The sequence below is a fragment of the Scatophagus argus genome, chromosome 11 (genome assembly GCF_020382885.2).
Source record: "Scatophagus argus isolate fScaArg1 chromosome 11, fScaArg1.pri, whole genome shotgun sequence".
Taxonomy (NCBI): Eukaryota; Metazoa; Chordata; class Actinopteri; family Scatophagidae; genus Scatophagus; species Scatophagus argus.
In genome coordinates, this window is record NC_058503.1 from 6,014,864 (window position 1) to 6,032,870 (window position 18,007).

At 40.0% G+C, this 18,007-nt stretch overlaps 1 protein-coding gene across 1 annotated transcript in view; it reads left to right on the forward strand.

Annotated features, from left to right (window-relative positions):
• Window positions 1-18,007, forward strand: part of klf7b (Kruppel-like factor 7b) — a 54,641-nt gene that overhangs the window by 20,061 nt on the left and 16,573 nt on the right. The window contains exon 2 of the mRNA XM_046403781.1: window positions 16,791-17,442. Coding sequence (XP_046259737.1) covers window positions 16,791-17,442 — 652 coding nt within the window. The remainder of the gene's footprint in view (window positions 1-16,790; window positions 17,443-18,007) is intronic.

The following is an 18,007-nucleotide window of genomic DNA, read 5'->3' on the forward strand; positions in this document are numbered from 1 at the left end:
TGCACACACCATGTGTCTTTCATACAGCTAAATAAAGCCAGAACCCCCCCCCCCCGGGTGGATTTGAATGGAAGATATAATGTGTGAGTGTATGTGTAAGTGTGAAGAGTGTGTGTGCACATACATTCACATGCATGCTGTCTCCTCTCTGGCTAGTTGGCAGGAATGCAGTCTCATGTCTCAGCATTAACATAATGTTCTACTTCACTGGGTTCATTGAGTTCATTGCAGTGTTATTCAGTAAGGCTGTCGGGTACAGAAATGATCCCTGTAACACACTTCTTTTTATCTGTGCTTATGTTTTGACTTTTTTTTGTGTACATACATTATACACTGTAATAATGATGATTTACCTTGAAAATATTATGAATATATTCATATATCCTTTATGCATTACAAAAAAGACTGCTACACCATTTCAGGTTGGAGCAGCTTTAGTCCTCTCTTAGCATTTTATTTCTAAAGAGATTTCATGAGGCACACTTTTGAGAAATATCAGTAATACAACATTTACAAAGCTGAAATGCCTTGATATCTTGATAAGTAGGAAAAGCAATCTGACCTATATTATATTATACTACATTATTATTATTTCTCTGTGCTTTTAAGAGCTCTTTGCTGTAGGAATGCTATATCTGCAGACAGATTGCTTGATCAGTACCTCATTAAAACAAAATGCCTGATAGACTGAACAGAATATTAAAACCCAAGAAGCCATAGTTTAATGACTGCACGATTTCAACACTCAGATATACACACCTGGCATACCTGACACATTTGGGAAATCCAGGGTCGCTTGTGGTATGCAGTAGCTTTAAACAGTTCTTGTAGTTCTGACTGCAGGTCATTTTCAATTTAGGAATATAACAACATAATGAAGTGTGATGGTTGCCTGTACCAAGGTCATTGGTTGTTTATCTAGATTTCTAACTGGATTTCTACACTTCTGAAGAGCCACTGGCTGCTATGATAGACAGTCATTTTGAATAAAAGTAAAACAAAAAAGGTCCAGTCCAGTTGGATTATCTCATCTGTTACTAAGTTCCTTGGGAGTATCTATCTATCTGTTTGTCTTCAGGATGATTGAGTTCTGTGACATTTAGAGCTGGGGTTCCCAAACCGGGGTCATAAGGCTTTTACTGCTCCGGGGTTGCCAAATTTTACCTAAAATCATATTGACACACATACTGGATCATGATTTTCTTATCTTTATATAGAACCATTTTAAACTTGGCTACATTTCTTTTGTCATCTCTCAAAAATAGTAGGCTACTTAGCCAGACCTCTGTGACCTGTGATCTCAGTCTGTGTTGTCAGGTGGCTAACTAGCTCATCCACATCCTCCAGTCAGAGCATCAGTATTTATGCCTCGACACCCAGGATGGCGGTCATTACGTCTCATTCTTGTGAAAGTAATATCTCAGGAACGCCTCGAGGGAATGTCTTCAAATTTGGCAGGAGTGTCCACTCGGACTCTCAATTGATGAACTGATTAGATTTTGGTGATTAAAGGTCAAAGGTCACTGTGACATTCGCAAGCTATATCTGAAAAATTCATGTGACAGAATTTCCCACTTGTCATTATTCATTCATTCCTCAGGAACACAAGGGCAGATTGTGACCATATTTCACATTTGGTCAGATACTGAATTGGTGACACTAATCTTGAGGTCCACCTTGAAACTGTGCTGATTGTAAAGATCTTCTGTGCTTCTGGGTTGAAGATGTGTGTGAGGCATCCACGTTTTAGAATTTGTGCCCTTTTGCAGCAACATCCATATTTGAAGCATTGTAGTCCACCACAGTCTTGCTGGTTTTGATGATATTGAGCTTGCTTTAGCAAGCATGAAGCTAAGCAAAATAAAAACAATACCAGGAGGGAAAACACCAGGAAATGCCAAGAAAAGATCAGGGTGTGTTGGGGGCGGGGCTCCAAGAAATAAAAAAGGTTGGGAACCACTGATTTAGAGAATGTTAGAAAGTTAAAATCAGTAGATGATTGGGAACAAAGCTTTATAAACACAATACACTTGGTTATTATGTGATTAAACCACATGTAAACTGTACAAACTAGCCAGGCCAGTTTCCATTTTGTTTCTGGACAATGTTTGGCTTCACGTCTTTTCCAAAAGCAATATTGTTGAAACTGTTAGCAAAAGGTGGAACAGCACAAATTGATTCAGACCAAAGCAGAGACAGAGAGCAGATTTCAGACCTGGTCCCAGAGTGTCTCGGACCTGACAGACAGGGGATGGGACAAATGAGACAGTGTCAATATTGAAACAGGCTAATGGGCTAATGAATGTGGAGAGTTCTGCCTAATGTTCCCAACAGAGCTCCTAGCAAAACCATTAAAGCACTTTTATATGACTAGACAGGCACAATGCAGTAACTCGATTTATGGGGTACTTTCATGCTCAATTAGGAAGGGAGAGAGAGGACAGAGGCCTCATATGGGAGGTTAGTGTGTGTGCGTGTGTGTGTGCGTGCGTGAGTGCGTGCGTGAGTGCGTGCGTGAGTGCGTGCGTGCTTGTGTTTGTGATATGAGCTTATTAGCTTTAGACAGGGTTACACATTTTTTGGTCAATATTATCCTGAGCGGCACTACTTGTGATTCTGACATTCTGATCAATAATAAATATGCTGTCAATCATATACCAACATACCTGACCAAACATTCATTTAGAATGAAGGACTAACATCAGTTCAAATAGTGACCTATAGTCAAAGTGAATAATAAAGTTTTACATTATTTTTATGAAAGCTGATGCTCTCTACGGAACCATCTTATTACCTTCTTGGTCAGCTATTACACAGATGACTGAAAGTGAGGTCGAATGTCCTTTCATCTTCCAATATATCAAGATGGCGCCACCCTTGAGGGTTTTATATATTAGTGTTGCTGGGGCATAGATAGGTCTCGAACAAAGTTATCTGTCTTCTAATTTGTCTTTCCGAAAAATGGCATTTTAGTGTCAGAATACGTGGAAAATGTGACTTGTGAAAATGTGTCCAGTATTTATTTCGGTGGCTGTGAGGTCATAGTCTGTGCTCAGGACACTTTGCTCATGCTATTTAATAGACTGAGAACTTGCAGATAGTTTCCCAAAAGGGGTGACCAGGTGTTTTATATCATCTGTTGTTTGGTCTTTTTACCCTTTGATACAAGAAGAAGATCTGAATGTAGCTATCAAACAAGTGCTGACCATAACAACAACACTGAGACCCTTTAGAGGACATCTCTTCAGTAGTCACAAACGAAGTGTTCCGATTGTGGTGGGTTCATCATCCAATCATTAATATAACCTAACTACAAGATGCACAGGTTTGTGCTAAATGACTACCACAACCAGGTGCGCATTGCAGAGATAAATCAAAGTCTGACCCAGAACAGCGACAAAGTAACATCGGCACACTGGGTTTTCTCCACTACCTTCTTCCTGTGTTTAAAATGTTGCTCCAGATCCAGTAGCTCCAGTGTTCTTATTCTCTCAAGTAGCTTTCAGTGATGTGTTATAACTTGGTTTTTTGTGAGAAGAAATAGAATCAAGGGAAGATGCAGCAACCCACTGATGTACTGATAACAAATGTATTACCTGGTCACGCTAAGAAGTGGTGCAGCAAAATTCATTCTCGCTCTCAAATAGATGGTGCTCGAGGCTTGTGGATGGATGGACTAAATGCACCCTCGATTGCTAAGTGGATGTTTAGTTAATGCATTTTATTTAGCGGAATGTATTTGTACTATTTGCTGTCTGACGCTTGACAACAGACGGTGCCGCATCTCTTTTGTTAAGCAGGGCATGACAGGGTTATACAAAATTGGATGTTGAGACACAGGTAATAATAATGTCTTTCATCATTTCTGACTCTGGTTTTCCATCCCCTCAAAGGTCAGTGCAGTTAAACCCTATCTGAAAGCTACTTTACCTTCTCTCGCAAATCCACCAATCAATTTTGGTGAGAAATTTCACTTACTTACAATTACTGCTGGTGTTTTTATCTAACAAAAATTATTTTAAAGGAAGAGGTATAAGACAGTTCAGACTGCAGCTTGATAGGCACTTTGTCTGGATTGGTGGTGGGGGGACGTTTTTATTGGCTGACTTGATAACCAGATGCTCCACAGAACGCTTCAGAGAGTCCTTTGTACCTTCCATTGTGACACTTGTGCATGGATTGTGATGATGGATGCACCGTGACATTTGGATCTGATGTGTTTTATAGGATATGGACATCAGTCGTATTTGATATTCTTGTTAAGTTCTATCACTAAATGTTGGCCTTATCTGTTCATCCATCCATTCACTCATCATTGGTATTTAAAGTTGTTCTTTGCATTCAGCCTTACACTTGTACAGACAGATACGATTACAGTTTGCGATACCAAACTCATTAGGACTTATATGGTTATGAATGTATGTATTTTTATTGTAGGAAGCTGAGCATGGCCAGAAATATCTTCAGTTTGCACACCTTCCTCACACAAACATATTCTGTAAGTCATACATGCTGCTCCCTGTGTCAGAAACACAGAAACACTCCACCCCTCCACTCTCTCTGTTGCATTACTGTAGTTTCCCTCAGAGAGTTGTTGCGGCAGACACTCATCGGAGGATATTTTTAGTTTGCAAAAAACAAGCAGTTCAGTGTTAGCCCTAATGGCTCAATGAACCCTGTGGTGTAAATCATAAGACAGAAATCTGTTATTTCATGCTAGGCAGGTTGCATACATTTAGATTGTACTCCTGTGCTAAGAGCAGCTGCCGGCCTGTGTTTTTCACTGTTGCAGGTAGTATAGTTATCTATTGCTGTTCTGAAAGCCAGATGATAGCCGCATGGGGAGGGCTGGTGTGTTCACTCTCAGTGGTAACAGGAACGCTGGCACTAATTTCACATATCCTTGAGTCATTAGATTTGATGTTTATGAGAAAAAGTTATATAATGCATCTTAAACTTACAAAACCTTGAAGCAGTAGCATATTTGTTAAACCTTTTCCAAAAGCAAGTCAGCAAGTCTCTTCTCAAAGCACATTTCTGTTTTACTTGTTACATAAATTATGAAAATATTAAGTATTTACAATATCAGATTACAAGTTGCTGAAAGGCTGAAAATATGACTTTCCCCAAGGGGCAAATACTAACAGGCATGTTTTTTCTATCACTGTGTTAATGATGCGATTGCTTGCGTGTGCCATCTGAAGGCAGAGTTTCAATTATTAATAACATTTTGAGTCAAGAGTGGATTTTTTTTTTTTTTTGTTAAAAGGCAGAGATTTGGATGTGTGACTTCAATTCAGAAAATGACATTTCTAATTAAGCCTCAGAAAACAAATTTTTCTGAAGAAATATATGATGGGAAAGCAAAAAAAGTTTACTAGCTTATGTTAAGGGGGTTGTGATGGGAAAACTAGGAGCTCTCTCAGTCTTTGATAAAAGCCTATTTTTTATTTATGGCAATATGTACTACAGAAAGATATTTTTTATAATGGACAGGTATTACTGAGGTAGTACACTATATACAGAAAAGTACTGGGATACCTGATCATTACTAAAAACAGAGACTGTAATGACATTGCATGGAGTAGGTCCCCCTCATTGCAACTATTACAGCTTCCTCTCTTCTGAGAAGATTTTTTTGGTTGAGGTCAGGGCTCCGTGTGGACCAGTCAAGCTCTTCCACACCAAGTTCATCCTGCCATGTCTTTATGGACTTTGCTTTGTGCACTGGTGCACAGTCATGCTGGAATAGAAAAGGGCCTTCAACAAACTGTTGCCACAAAGTTGGAAGCATAGCATTGTCCAAAGTGTCTTGGTATGCTGAAGCATTAAGATGAGATGGAAGAAAGGGGCCGAGCTCAACACCTTAAAAATGTGAGTGCAAAATGTAAATGTAAATGTGAATGTTTTTATGAATTACAAGATAGTTCCACAAGGTGTGTTTCATCCAAGCTGAACATCATCATGTGGTTTATGTTCATTCTTTGTTTCTATTAGGACAAGTTTCTATCAAAGCACTTGGCGAAAGTGTCTCTTTACCTCTCCCATTTACTTTTATTTAAGTTTGGGAGTCAATGGTTTTCCTCTAGTCGAGTGTTTAACATTCACTTTTGGTCTGTGGCTCTGAATAGAAGTTAACAGAAGCACTCAGAGTGAAAACCACTCAGTGCTTCAAGTATCTCAGCTACATTGTGGCTGACAAAAACTCTATTTACATGAGAGGAAAATCACTGATGAGATTTATTCAAATGCTTTATCCTCAAATTAGATAAGAACCGAGCATTAATGATCCCTATGGGCCAGTAGAGTCATTGTAGAGAGAACACTGATGTGAGATACAGAAAAAGCTATAGAATATAAAATAACTATAAAATATAAATAACAATGTAGTTAAGGAGGGGATTAATTATATCACATTCTTATATTTCAAACCAAGAACATGTTGAAATAACATCTTGCAATACACTAACACTACAGTATTTGCACAGTTACACAATAGTAAAGTAGTAACATCAGCAAGACGCACTGGGTCAAAGGACGAAAGGAGGAAGTATGTGTACATGAAAATAATACAGTTCTTGCAAGCAAAATAAACTAAAAGAAAATTTTAAAAGAAAATAAACCCAACATTTCAAGTGCAACAGATCATCAGTGTTTGTGCACTGAGATTTGACATACAGCTGTAAAAGTAAGAAAGAATTTCTGAACCCATGACACGCATATGGCAGCTCTCAGATGTTTGGGATGTTTCGTAGCAGATCCTTTCATTAATTGCACTGTCTGGATGTGATGCGTGGACAGCAAGCACATCATTCTTCCAGGCTGGACAAATGCTTCATAGTAGAGGACAGGCTGTCCGACATGAAAAATGACCTACAGAGAGTGGGAGACAGACAGAGAGAGAGAGAGAGAGAGAGAGTAGCTTCATTACCAGAAAGCACAACAGACAGAGGAACAGATGATTCTGCCAGTTAATGAAATAGCTTGAACACACACACCCACGCACACACACCCACAGAAAGAGGGTTGGGGGGGAGAGATGGCCGTAAGCCTGGTTAAGCAGTATTAAATTATTCTTCAAATTAAAAGGCCGTACCTGCCTTGTCCTTTCAGAGCTCCATGTGTGTGTGTATGCTTCTGTGTGTGTGTGCATGTGAGTGATTAAGCTGTTAATTAATTTTATGTCCTTGTATTTAATAACCGTGGACAGTGAAAATTATGTGTGGAGGTGTGTGTGTGTGTGTGCGTGTGTGTGTGTGTGAGACAGGATGAGTGAGTGTGTTCTGGATAACATCTCTGCTGTTACAGTCTTGTCTGAAAAAGAAAGGGAAAGAGCACGAGTAAAAATCCACACAGACACTTTTTCTGAAGTTTTTCTAGATGGTTTTTAATCATTCACCTGTGAAGAGGTTGAATTTGCGTCTCTAAACTGCATCCAACTCCACCATTAACATTTGACAAAGAAGACTGTGAGCTGAAGCTGCTCGCTTATAATTCTAACAAGGGCTGCACAATACTTCAACGTTACTGTTTGCTGATGTGAAATCGTAGCAGGATGATGTGCTGATGATGTGTGAGTGAGGAACTGTGTCTGATGTTTGGGATCACAGATGAGCACAGCTGGCTGCAGTGGACAGCAAGGCGATGATTTTATATACGATAATAAATTAAAAGTTTTAGAAAGCAGACTTAACCCTAAATTAATCTAGATTAATATGCCGACTGAAAAGTAAGATAAAACTCTGAGGGGGGAGACAGTCACATGTTAAATACTTAGATCACCAAGCTGGGCTCAATAATTTTAATTCAAATTGCATGCAAAAATCCACATTGGGTTGTTTTTGTTTATTTCATTGCATATAGATTTCCTTTTCATTTGACTGTGATTTGCCTGTGTAGCCGAGTGCAGCGTTCATATTCATATGTACTGTAAATCACTGTCACCTCTAAGAATCATCAGTTGACTGTTTTTCTTTGAGACTGCTTGTGAAAAAAAGATTTTATATTAAACAGTAAGATGGTTGCTGTAGTTTATCATGCTGCAATGATTAGATGGTGCATCTGTTTCACCGAGAAGCTGGAAGGTGGGATGAGATGTGGAGAAAAATGTGAGAAGAAAGTGAACAAGACAAAAGTGAACGGGAAAGAGGAGGAGAAAAAGGAGCAGGTGACCTTTGCTTTGTGAATGAGGAAGAAGCAAGTGAAAATGTGTGCAATGAATTGAAAAGAAAGGAGGGAGGAGGTGTTTATAGAGGGGAGAGGGGGGGAGGAGTAGGAGGAGGTGGGAGTGCTCAAAGGCATGAAAAGATAGAGAGACTGAGAGAAAATGGAGAGGGAGGGAGAGAGAGAGCAGTTACACAGCAGGAGAGTCTGAGTGCTCTCCTCCATCAGAAACTGTTGATTAAAATTTCATTGGCTGAGGCTGGAGGTCGGAGGTGACGCTCTTTGTGTGTGTGTGTGTGTGTGTGTGTGTGTGTAAAGCTCAGTCTGTACTCGTACTCTCATTGGCTAATTATCTTTCTTTGTCTCTTGAGCTCACTGCTTTCTAATTGGCCCTTGAATGATAACAGTAATATATTTATATATATTCATATACTTGAATCATGAAGTTGCATATCAGGTAAAAATGCCAAATTTGTAAAGCATGTTTTCATGTAAACTAAGTGTTGGATCCATTTTAAATTTTCAATGAGAATGAAATCTGAATTTTGTTACATCATCAAAACAGCTGCATTAGATGTCAGCCCTTTCAACACCTCAGACATTTGATTCATCTGTAGTGATGTTGCCTTGTTCTTCCACCTTCTCCATTAACATCTTTTATTGAAGTCTTGTCCTGCTTTTCACATCAGGACTCTTCCTCTGTTTGTGGTGCTGCTTTTTCCAATTAAGGGAAGAGCGAGAGGATACCTGAACACACTGACGGCACACACACAGGCGTTCACACGAACACGCTGTTGGTCCTGTCACTGCAGCAATAATGTGTCAGCGTCTGCATCACTGTTGTGAGTGTCACACAAAGCAAAAGAGCATTTAGTCAGGACTTGTTGTTAGTAGGCAGCAGTGTCATGTATGTGATGGTGTCATGAGAAAAAAATTTGGAGAACAGTGGAAAAGACTGGACTGGATTAAAATTTGTCAACATATCAATCAGAATATTCATTAATTACATTAATAACCACAACACTAAAAATGACTACATGTGACAAGTGATGCTCATAATATTTGGATCAGGCAACAACAAACAGTCTCTGTTTCTGTTTCTTTGTAACTCAACCCAAGCAGCTGATCAGAGACTGGTTTCACTGAGTCACATAAACTCAGAAGGAAGCAATGGAAAATATACTTGATCAGTGAAGCAAATGCACACTACTTACTCGGTTTCTGTTTGTTTATTGATGTTTTCAGGATATTCAAATGAACGGTTCCAGCCAGCAGAATGATACCGGCTCGTATCTGCAGCTGGATCTGAAATCATTGCCGTGTATATGGGGAAACTGGCGTCTCTAAAATGACAGCTGTGTATAAGGAAGCTGAAATTCAGGCTGCATTAGAGGACAGTTTATGAATTCTATGGGGCTGTGCTGCACTACATGCTTAAATGCTATAATGTTAAACATCCCTGCTTGTAAACATTTGGTCTAGAGCAGTTTTTCTTGTCTAAGTATGGCATAGCATACCATGATCCTTTTAGACACTGCTGTGCTTCCAGTTTGAGGATCTCCTGTTTCAGCATGATGGTGTCTCCCATGCACAAACAGGTCAACAAAGAAGTGATTTTCCCAGTTGGTGTGGAAGGCCTTGACTGGCCTGCACAGAGTCCTGACCTCAGCTTCATCCAGCACCTCTGGGATGAACTGGCACACTGACTCTGAACAAGGTCTTATCAATCAAGCAACACTGCAGCACAACGGTGTCCGTGTTCATTTAGGCCATGTGGAGTATTTCATGCTTAGCATTAGACGCTGAAGCTGTTTCGGTTGCTTTGGCATCTGGAAATCTGCAGATTTCACTGCAGTAAAGTAAAAGCAAACAGATTTGTCTCACTTTAAGTATAAAAATCTGCAGTTGAGTCGTTATTTTCCACTTTCAAGGGTGTCTGCTTCTAGCATTTTTAAATCCTTAATTACTTGCGTAGTATTATCTCCATGAGGTACATTAGAGGAAGCAACATTACTCCTGACTTTTATTGCGCGTAATTTAAAAAATACACACTTTAAATGTCAGCTAAAAATAATTGCGGTGAATTTGAACACCATGCGAATAAGGAGGAAATGATGTTAGAACGACTTAGCGTATTTTAGGTGAGTGTTAATGTATCCTGCTTGACGTTATTTTGATCAGCTTACACGATAGGCAGTTGTAACTCGATGTGACTCCACACAGATGCTGCTGCAGTAACTCAGACAGTTTCATCACAGAGAGCTTCACACAAACTGCACTTCAGTTTCTAACAAAGCACCAAACACACTCTGCAGCACTGATGCCTGTTCAGACATAAAGGAAGCAGCTCGCTGCCAGTAGCACCCGTTTGATATTGTACACACTCCCTAGCATGAGGCATTACATATTCACACACATCAGTTAAAAGTCATTATGCTCTTCTCACTCGTACGAACACACACATCCGCCGTGTACACAGCCGCATCAGCAAATTAGCTGAATAAAGAGCCTCTTTTTGCCTTTTCTTTTGAGTGGCTAATTAGCGATCAGAGCCTGCTGTGTGGAGAGAGCGAGATCCATCAAGAGGTAGAGCTTCAAAAGCAGTTTATGGACGCCAGAGCACTTTAATTAGGACCTATTTGTACGAGAAAGTGAAGAGAAAAACATCATTTGAAGCCCAAAGCTGTATAATAAGGAGGGAAAATAAACACACACTAATGCACACATAGATAAAGAGAGACAGGAACAAACTGAAAGGATTACAGCGGAGGAGATGAAATCCGCGCAAGGAAGCTTTCTGCAGCAGTTTCAGGGGAAAGTGACTCTAAACACTGGAACATCAGTTTACCGCTGTGTTCGGTTTATTCATGGAGAATCTTCACGTGAATGTAACTGTGGCATGGCTATATTAAAATGAACGGCAATAATGTGAGGAAGTGTTAATTAATGAAGACCTGTTATGATCTGTCAACACTTTGTTCATGTTTAGGTAAAAGAATATAATACCACTATTTTTTGCTTCTTTTTACCAAATATCTACAAAGTACAGATAAGCAACCAGTATGTCATTTCATAAGCCCTGGTTTGCAGAAACATACAATGCCGACACTTATTCTGGCAGTTGGGTTAGGTTGGATTTGTATGTGCACAACTGGGGATTTGCACAAAGAAACTTGCTGGGTTGTCTCGTCACCAGTACCGACTGTGGCTGCTGATGTCAGAGTGGATCTCAGCATTTAAAACTGGTCAGCAAATTTAAATAAAACAAAACAAAAAAAAAAACAGAGATGATGTGTGAAATGTGGATGTACAGTTGTACAGATTTACATCACATGATCCCCACCAAATATCCTCTGAGTGAGCTGCTGCTGCTTCACCTGTCTGTCATAATCTGAGGAGTAGGGTGAGTCACTTGTCCTCTCTACACGGAAACTCATGAATTATTATAGCTGGTAAACAGTATGGTAGGTAAGCTGCTCAAAATCACTTGAAGTAGAACTTTTTCTGTTTGTAGACCTTTGTTTAGAAGTATCAGGAGTTTTAAGGAGACTTGTACTGGTTTTGTGAATGCCATGAGTAGAAAAAAGTTGAAACCATTAACTGATTTAACTGTTTCTAAGTTGTATTTTAGTCTGAGAAAGCCCTTGGTGTCACAACCCTAAATAAGACAACCATTTTACTCAATCTTTGCTTCTGATTTTTATTGAAAAAAGAAAGGGACGGTTCCAGAAGTATCAAATTTGTCTTGTGCACCTACACCAAATTCAGAATCTGAATTAAACTGAGATGATGAGTAAAAGATGCTAAATCAGGAAGTCACAAAAGGATGCTTCATGTCACATTCTTAACATTTACTGATTGGTGTAGGACGTAATGAGATGGGCTGAATCAGTCACTGACCTTGTTTCTACGCTTTGTGAAAATGCAGATAATTGTAAAAGAAAACTGTGGATGTTCCTCTTGTTTTTCAGTCAGTCATGTTTTGTGGCAGTAACATGTTAGTCAGATCATTATGGGAAGTGTCACTTTACAGAATCACGTAAATGGCTTAATTTCACCATTGTCCTAATGGAAATGTTGGAAATAGTCACATTACTGCGTGCATGCAAACACAGACGGAGCATCTCCTGCTGAACCCACTTCAGTCTGTTTGCTGAGCTTTGTCCTCAATGATCTTTTGTCTGTCAAAAGCTCTTAGCGTTTCCATCCAGAGCCCTCTGCTCTCTGCATTCATTATTAATGGACCTCTGCAGGCTGAGAACACACACACACACACATAGGCAGGACTTGCACACTGGTAGCTGTTTTAGCTGAGATATTGAATCAAACATTAAAAAACATTAATTGAGGCAACAGAGGATGTTGGATGAAAGTAGACTTTTTCCGTTGTTTTTACCTTCAGCTCTGTGTATGAAATATATCCACAAACCAATCATGCACAAAAAAAGTTTCAATGTAGATATTTACAGATTTAAAAGCAGTGTGCTACGAACCGTCAGCGTCAGACTTTTACTTCAGTGGTAGTTCTGCATTTGCCTTTGAACTTGTAAAACAAATACTCAGTTACATCAAGCAATATGAGTTCCAATAAGTGTTTCTATAACTGGAAATGAACATTAGAGTGACAGTATTGCCACTGTGTTTGGTATATGATATACTACAGGCAATAACACCATTATTCATGAGCATCAGGGGACCTTCTATGGAGAATCTGCAATCCAGTGAAATCACAGTTCAAGTTTATTTATTGCAATTAGGAACAAACCTCTCCACCTTATGCCACATTCACCTCAGTCATACAGACTGAAAAAAAATGTTCACTTCTTTGAATTGGAAGTTTACCGTTGTGTCATCAACAAATCGGGGGCCAAATGGGTTCATGGTTACATACAGATGACGTCCAATATAAATACTAACACACTTGATTCAGATAAAAGGAGAAAAGCACTATTTCTTTGTGGATTTGCTTGGAACTGAAAAAACAAAACTTGGAAAAAAAATTATGAGTTATTTCCTCTAACTTGCCATAATTGGTCAACAGCAGAATCTGCGGCCTTCTGATTGGATGGTTCTTACTGCAGTGGTCTCTTGGACTCTAGTTGACATTTGTACTCCTTCTGTTATGTTGCCACTGTCTTTGTCTTTGTCAGTGAAGCAGATGTTTTTCACCTTTCAACTGAAATGCTCCCACAGTCAGTCAAAGAATATTTTTTATGTGAAAAGGGAAAAGAAGTGTTGCTGTGCGTGTTTGTGTGTGCGTGTGAGTTTATTTTTTGATGTGACCTTTCTCCATATGGTGTGGGACTGAGCAGGGGGACAGGAGGTGAGCCCTACACATGCTATCAGTCTGAGCTGTTATCCAGCAGCCACTGACACAAACACACACACACACACACACACACACACACATGCTGCAGGCCGTACATGTCATTGTTACCTGATATTCTGGGTTTGTAGGAGAAACAGACGAAGGAGAAGGTCATACTTGTGATGTCAGAGGTAGTGTGTTCACTGGCAGCCGTGGGTTTGATTGCCACTCGCTCCTCTTCCACAGCCTCAGGCTCTCTCTGCACTCTGTTCTCCCCGCCCACCTCCCACAATCCTTAGCATCAGTCAAGTCCCCGCCAGCAGACACACAGATCTTTCTATTTTAGATTTCTAATCCTAGCACATACAGTATGTGATACAGTATTCCATCTGAAATCACTGTAAATACTGTATTAAAGTTATTATTATATATTATTAGTTAGTTAATATTCGTGGTGCTGCAGGTGTGTCTGAGGATGATGAATAATAAATGTAACATGTACAGATAAGGAGAAATATTTAGATAGAAGAAAGAAAAAGATCTTATATTTTATATATTTTTTAATTAAACAGCAGCAACAGTCTGGATCCTACAGGTTAGCAAGAAAGACTACATAAATTATATATCATAGTACTTCTCTTTGTGACCCTTATGTCCTCAAGACGTATCTTGAATCTGTTGCTGTGTGAAACAAAATGGAAATGAAAGAAATTCATTCTAACAGTACTGGCCCAAATGGCCAAGTTACCCACATGCACATTGACTTGTATTTAAGTATTTGAGAGCTGGTGGTATTGTTCTATCTGTGATACATTATTCTGTACTCAAGGTTGACTTATAAGCTTTTTTTTTTTTTTCAAATGTATCCACTTTGCTGTGACCAACTTCAGTTGCATGAGAATAGGTATTTATTTTCACTGAAGCTTAATTAAATAATGTATCAAATAAATTTGATATATTTTAATATTAATGAATATTGCAGATGACTATATTGTTATAGTCATGTTTTCAGTGTTTCCACTGATCGAGGTATAAAGAGCGACAAAGTTGTCATGTGGAGTTCTTATGTGCATGGGTGGGTCAAACAGACTTTCACCCCAGGCATTCTTATTTGTGTCCCACAAGTGGTGTACTCATCATAAAGCACTTGACTGCTTGGTTTTGTTAAGTTCCACTCAGATAACCTGATGTCTGTTGGATAATCTCTATATTGGATTCTAGATGTATTTTCAATGACTGATCTAATTCAAACAGAGATATAATAGCTTCCATTAGCATGCTTGACTTGATATCATGTTACACACAGTAATTACTGTGAGGAATAACAGTGTTAACAAATCATAGCAACAATCTAGACAAAAGACTAAGCAGAAGGTTTTCCTCACATCATATCAGTTTTGCAGAAGACATTGACTAGGCCTCTTCTGTGTTTCTGTACAAGTTTACTTATGAAGCAGTGTAACCCCAGGAGAGATATCTTTGATTTATATTCATATGCAAATGAGCATCCTGAAGAAAAAAGACATTATGTTAATAGAAGAAGAAAAGGGAGAAAAGGGAGAAATGGGGAGAGAGGGAAGTTCAGCTTATCACCACTCAACAGATGTTCAGACTATGTGTTGGTTTGTCTGTCTTGTCACTGAGGCTGAGCAGAGCAAAGCTCCAGCGCTGGCCTGTCTGAATGGACCGAGTCAACCAGCTGCAGCTAAGAAAAACACATTTGTATAGCGGCTGTAATTTTCTCCAATGGTAGAGGTGGAAAGAGCCAGAGGATCAGGATGAGAACCTTCAGCTGCCAAAGGCCTTTGGCCAAACGGAGGAAATTCATTTTCCAAGTAGATACAGTAAAAGCACTATGCTGCAGGATAGTGCTGCAGCCAGGTACCTTTTAAAGAAAATGTTGAGTGGACTGTTAGAGAGCTGTGACCTGCTGTCTCTCTTAATAAAAACCAAGCAATCACAAAAGGGTCCCTTGATTCTCAAATGTAAACCTTTCAAAAGCAACAGCTTTGTGTGTCTTATTTACCCTGTGGGATGACGCATGCACGATTTAGATTTTGTGCTGCAGGTGTGAGCGATCAAAGTGGAACTCAGATTGGCTATAAAGGTCTCTCAAAAGTATAGTCGCAGTTGTCGAAGGAAGGATCAGAAGGGTCAGGCATTACACCAAACAAAAAAGTTTAGAGAGGAGAGGAGTAGCCTTTGGTTTGATAAGTAATGACCTAAAGGTTTCTGGCTCAGTTCTTTTAGGTGGTTTGGAAGGCTTTGGACTTGACCAAAACACTGAAGGCCAGCAGACCAAACACTGTGGTGATGCTGCCCTGCTGCCAAAATTTGGACTTTATAGATGCTGAAAAATTGCACAGATGTCTGTGTTACTTCTGGATAAAGACTGAATAAACAACTATAGAAGTGGTCGCTTATTTTTCTTTGTTCCTTTATCCTTATCTCTCTTCCTTTTCCTTTGTTTCTTTGCTTGACTTTCCCTCCGTCATATTGCTCTCCTTCCTTCCTTTATCTTGTGATATAATTTCCATGGCTGGTTGATTTGGGTGAGCAGAGGGAAACAGGCAAGGTTTCCACAGTTCAGGGCTCTGGAGAGCTTGGCCAGGCAGCAACGATCAATCAGACTAAATCCCTCATTCTCTCAGGACTGCTGTGTGCCAGGTGACATGGTCAACAGCTGCAGAAATATAAAGCCTGCAGTGGATATTTGAATTTATATCGACTATAGTCTCTGAAAAGTCTGCAGTCTGGGGAAACTACTGAATATACTATTGTCAGAGAAAATTGTAAGAGGCAAATAGTGCCTTGTCCTCTAATGCATCATTTGCCAAAATCCTCCAACATATTAACCATATCATACCTAATTATAATGTAGTGAGGTTAAAGAGTGCTGTATCCATCAACATTAGATCATAGCAAAGTCAGCAATAGTAAAAAGTTCAATACATAATAAGTTTGAAGTGGTGATGGGTGCTTCAACAACAGTAATGGTGTTTGCATTGAGATAACAGCAACAAAGCCTGTCAGATTATGAAGGCCATCCTGTACTGTATAAAATTGACTTGGCTTGACTCAATGGGCCATGTTTGCTGAAATATGAAATATGATTGTGGCCAATCAGTGGATACGAGTAGGATTTCTGCCTACTCGTATCCACTGCCATGTACTGTATGTGAGAATTGTGTTAAACATTTCACTGGCACAGTATCTTGCATATGTAGTTGGTGTGACTGGAGTTTTCAGAAACGCTGAACTAACAGGTGTAAAGTATATCTATGTCTGACTGATGTTCATTTGCTTCCTTTTCTTGCAGACATGTCTAGAGTTGGAGCGGTATCTACAGACGGAGCCCAAGCGACTCTCTGAGCTCTTTGATGAGGAGCTGGACTGTTTGTTAACACCTGCCTTCATGCAGGGCGGTGACAGTGATGAGGATCTGATGGACCCCCTCCTCCCCAGTCTCCCTGACCAGCCCAGCCCACCTCCACTACTGGTAACTCTCCCGAAGGTCCAGACCAAAATCCTCCAGGTGCCCAGCCCCAGCAAGATCCAAGCAGAGGCAGGGACTGAAAGCCTCACACCTAAGGACCAAGTCCTCACAGGAGTCAGTGCTGCACAACTTAGCGCCGCCGTTACTTCCCTAACGCCACCATCGTCACCAGAGCTCGGCCGCCACCTTGTCAAAACCACACAAACACTGACAGCGTCTGCAGATGGCACGCTAACTCTCAAACTTGTGGCGAAGAAGGTAGGGTTAGGGGCGGCTAAGCTGGTGGCAGCACGAGCATTACCGTCACCGCCAAGCCGAGGAGGAGCCCTCAGTGACAGCGAGCAGGGAGGAGGAGGAAGTCTGGGAGGAGATGTACCAGAAAACAAAAAGAGAGTCCATCGGTGCCAGTTCAATGGCTGCAGGAAGGTTTATACCAAGAGCTCCCATCTGAAGGCACATCAGAGGACTCATACTGGTAAGACCCTTATTACATTCATTACTTTTACCTTCAGCACAATTACTCTATATTGAGATGCTAATATTTCTGGTACTACCGCTCTTTGAATTTAATAAGAAAAAACAATGATTATGACATTGCAATGCTGACTTTCAGCAATAATTTGAGGGTATTCACATCAATATTGGAGGATTGTATCCATGTGTGTCATTTGTATTGAGTCACCAAAAAATGTGGCCTCGGTCCCACTGATGGTGTGTTTCACCGCTGAAGAGGAAACTGTAGACAGAAGAGCCCAAAACAAGAACAAGAGGCAGAGCTGGCTGTAGTACAGGTCTAACAGCGCATAGTGTGTGATGATGGCTGTGAGACTTCACGTGTTGTAGGGGATTACTTTATTCAGGATTTTACAGTTTTTAAGAAAAAAAGCAAGTGTCTGAATTGACAGCATTGTTACTGTTGATGTAGTAACTTCATTGTGCTTAAACCTGGACCACTGACTAAGGCTAAGCATAACACCCAGCTCACACATAACCTTGTGAGTGTGTTGAGCTCAGGAGAAATCTGCAAAGTAAACATCAGA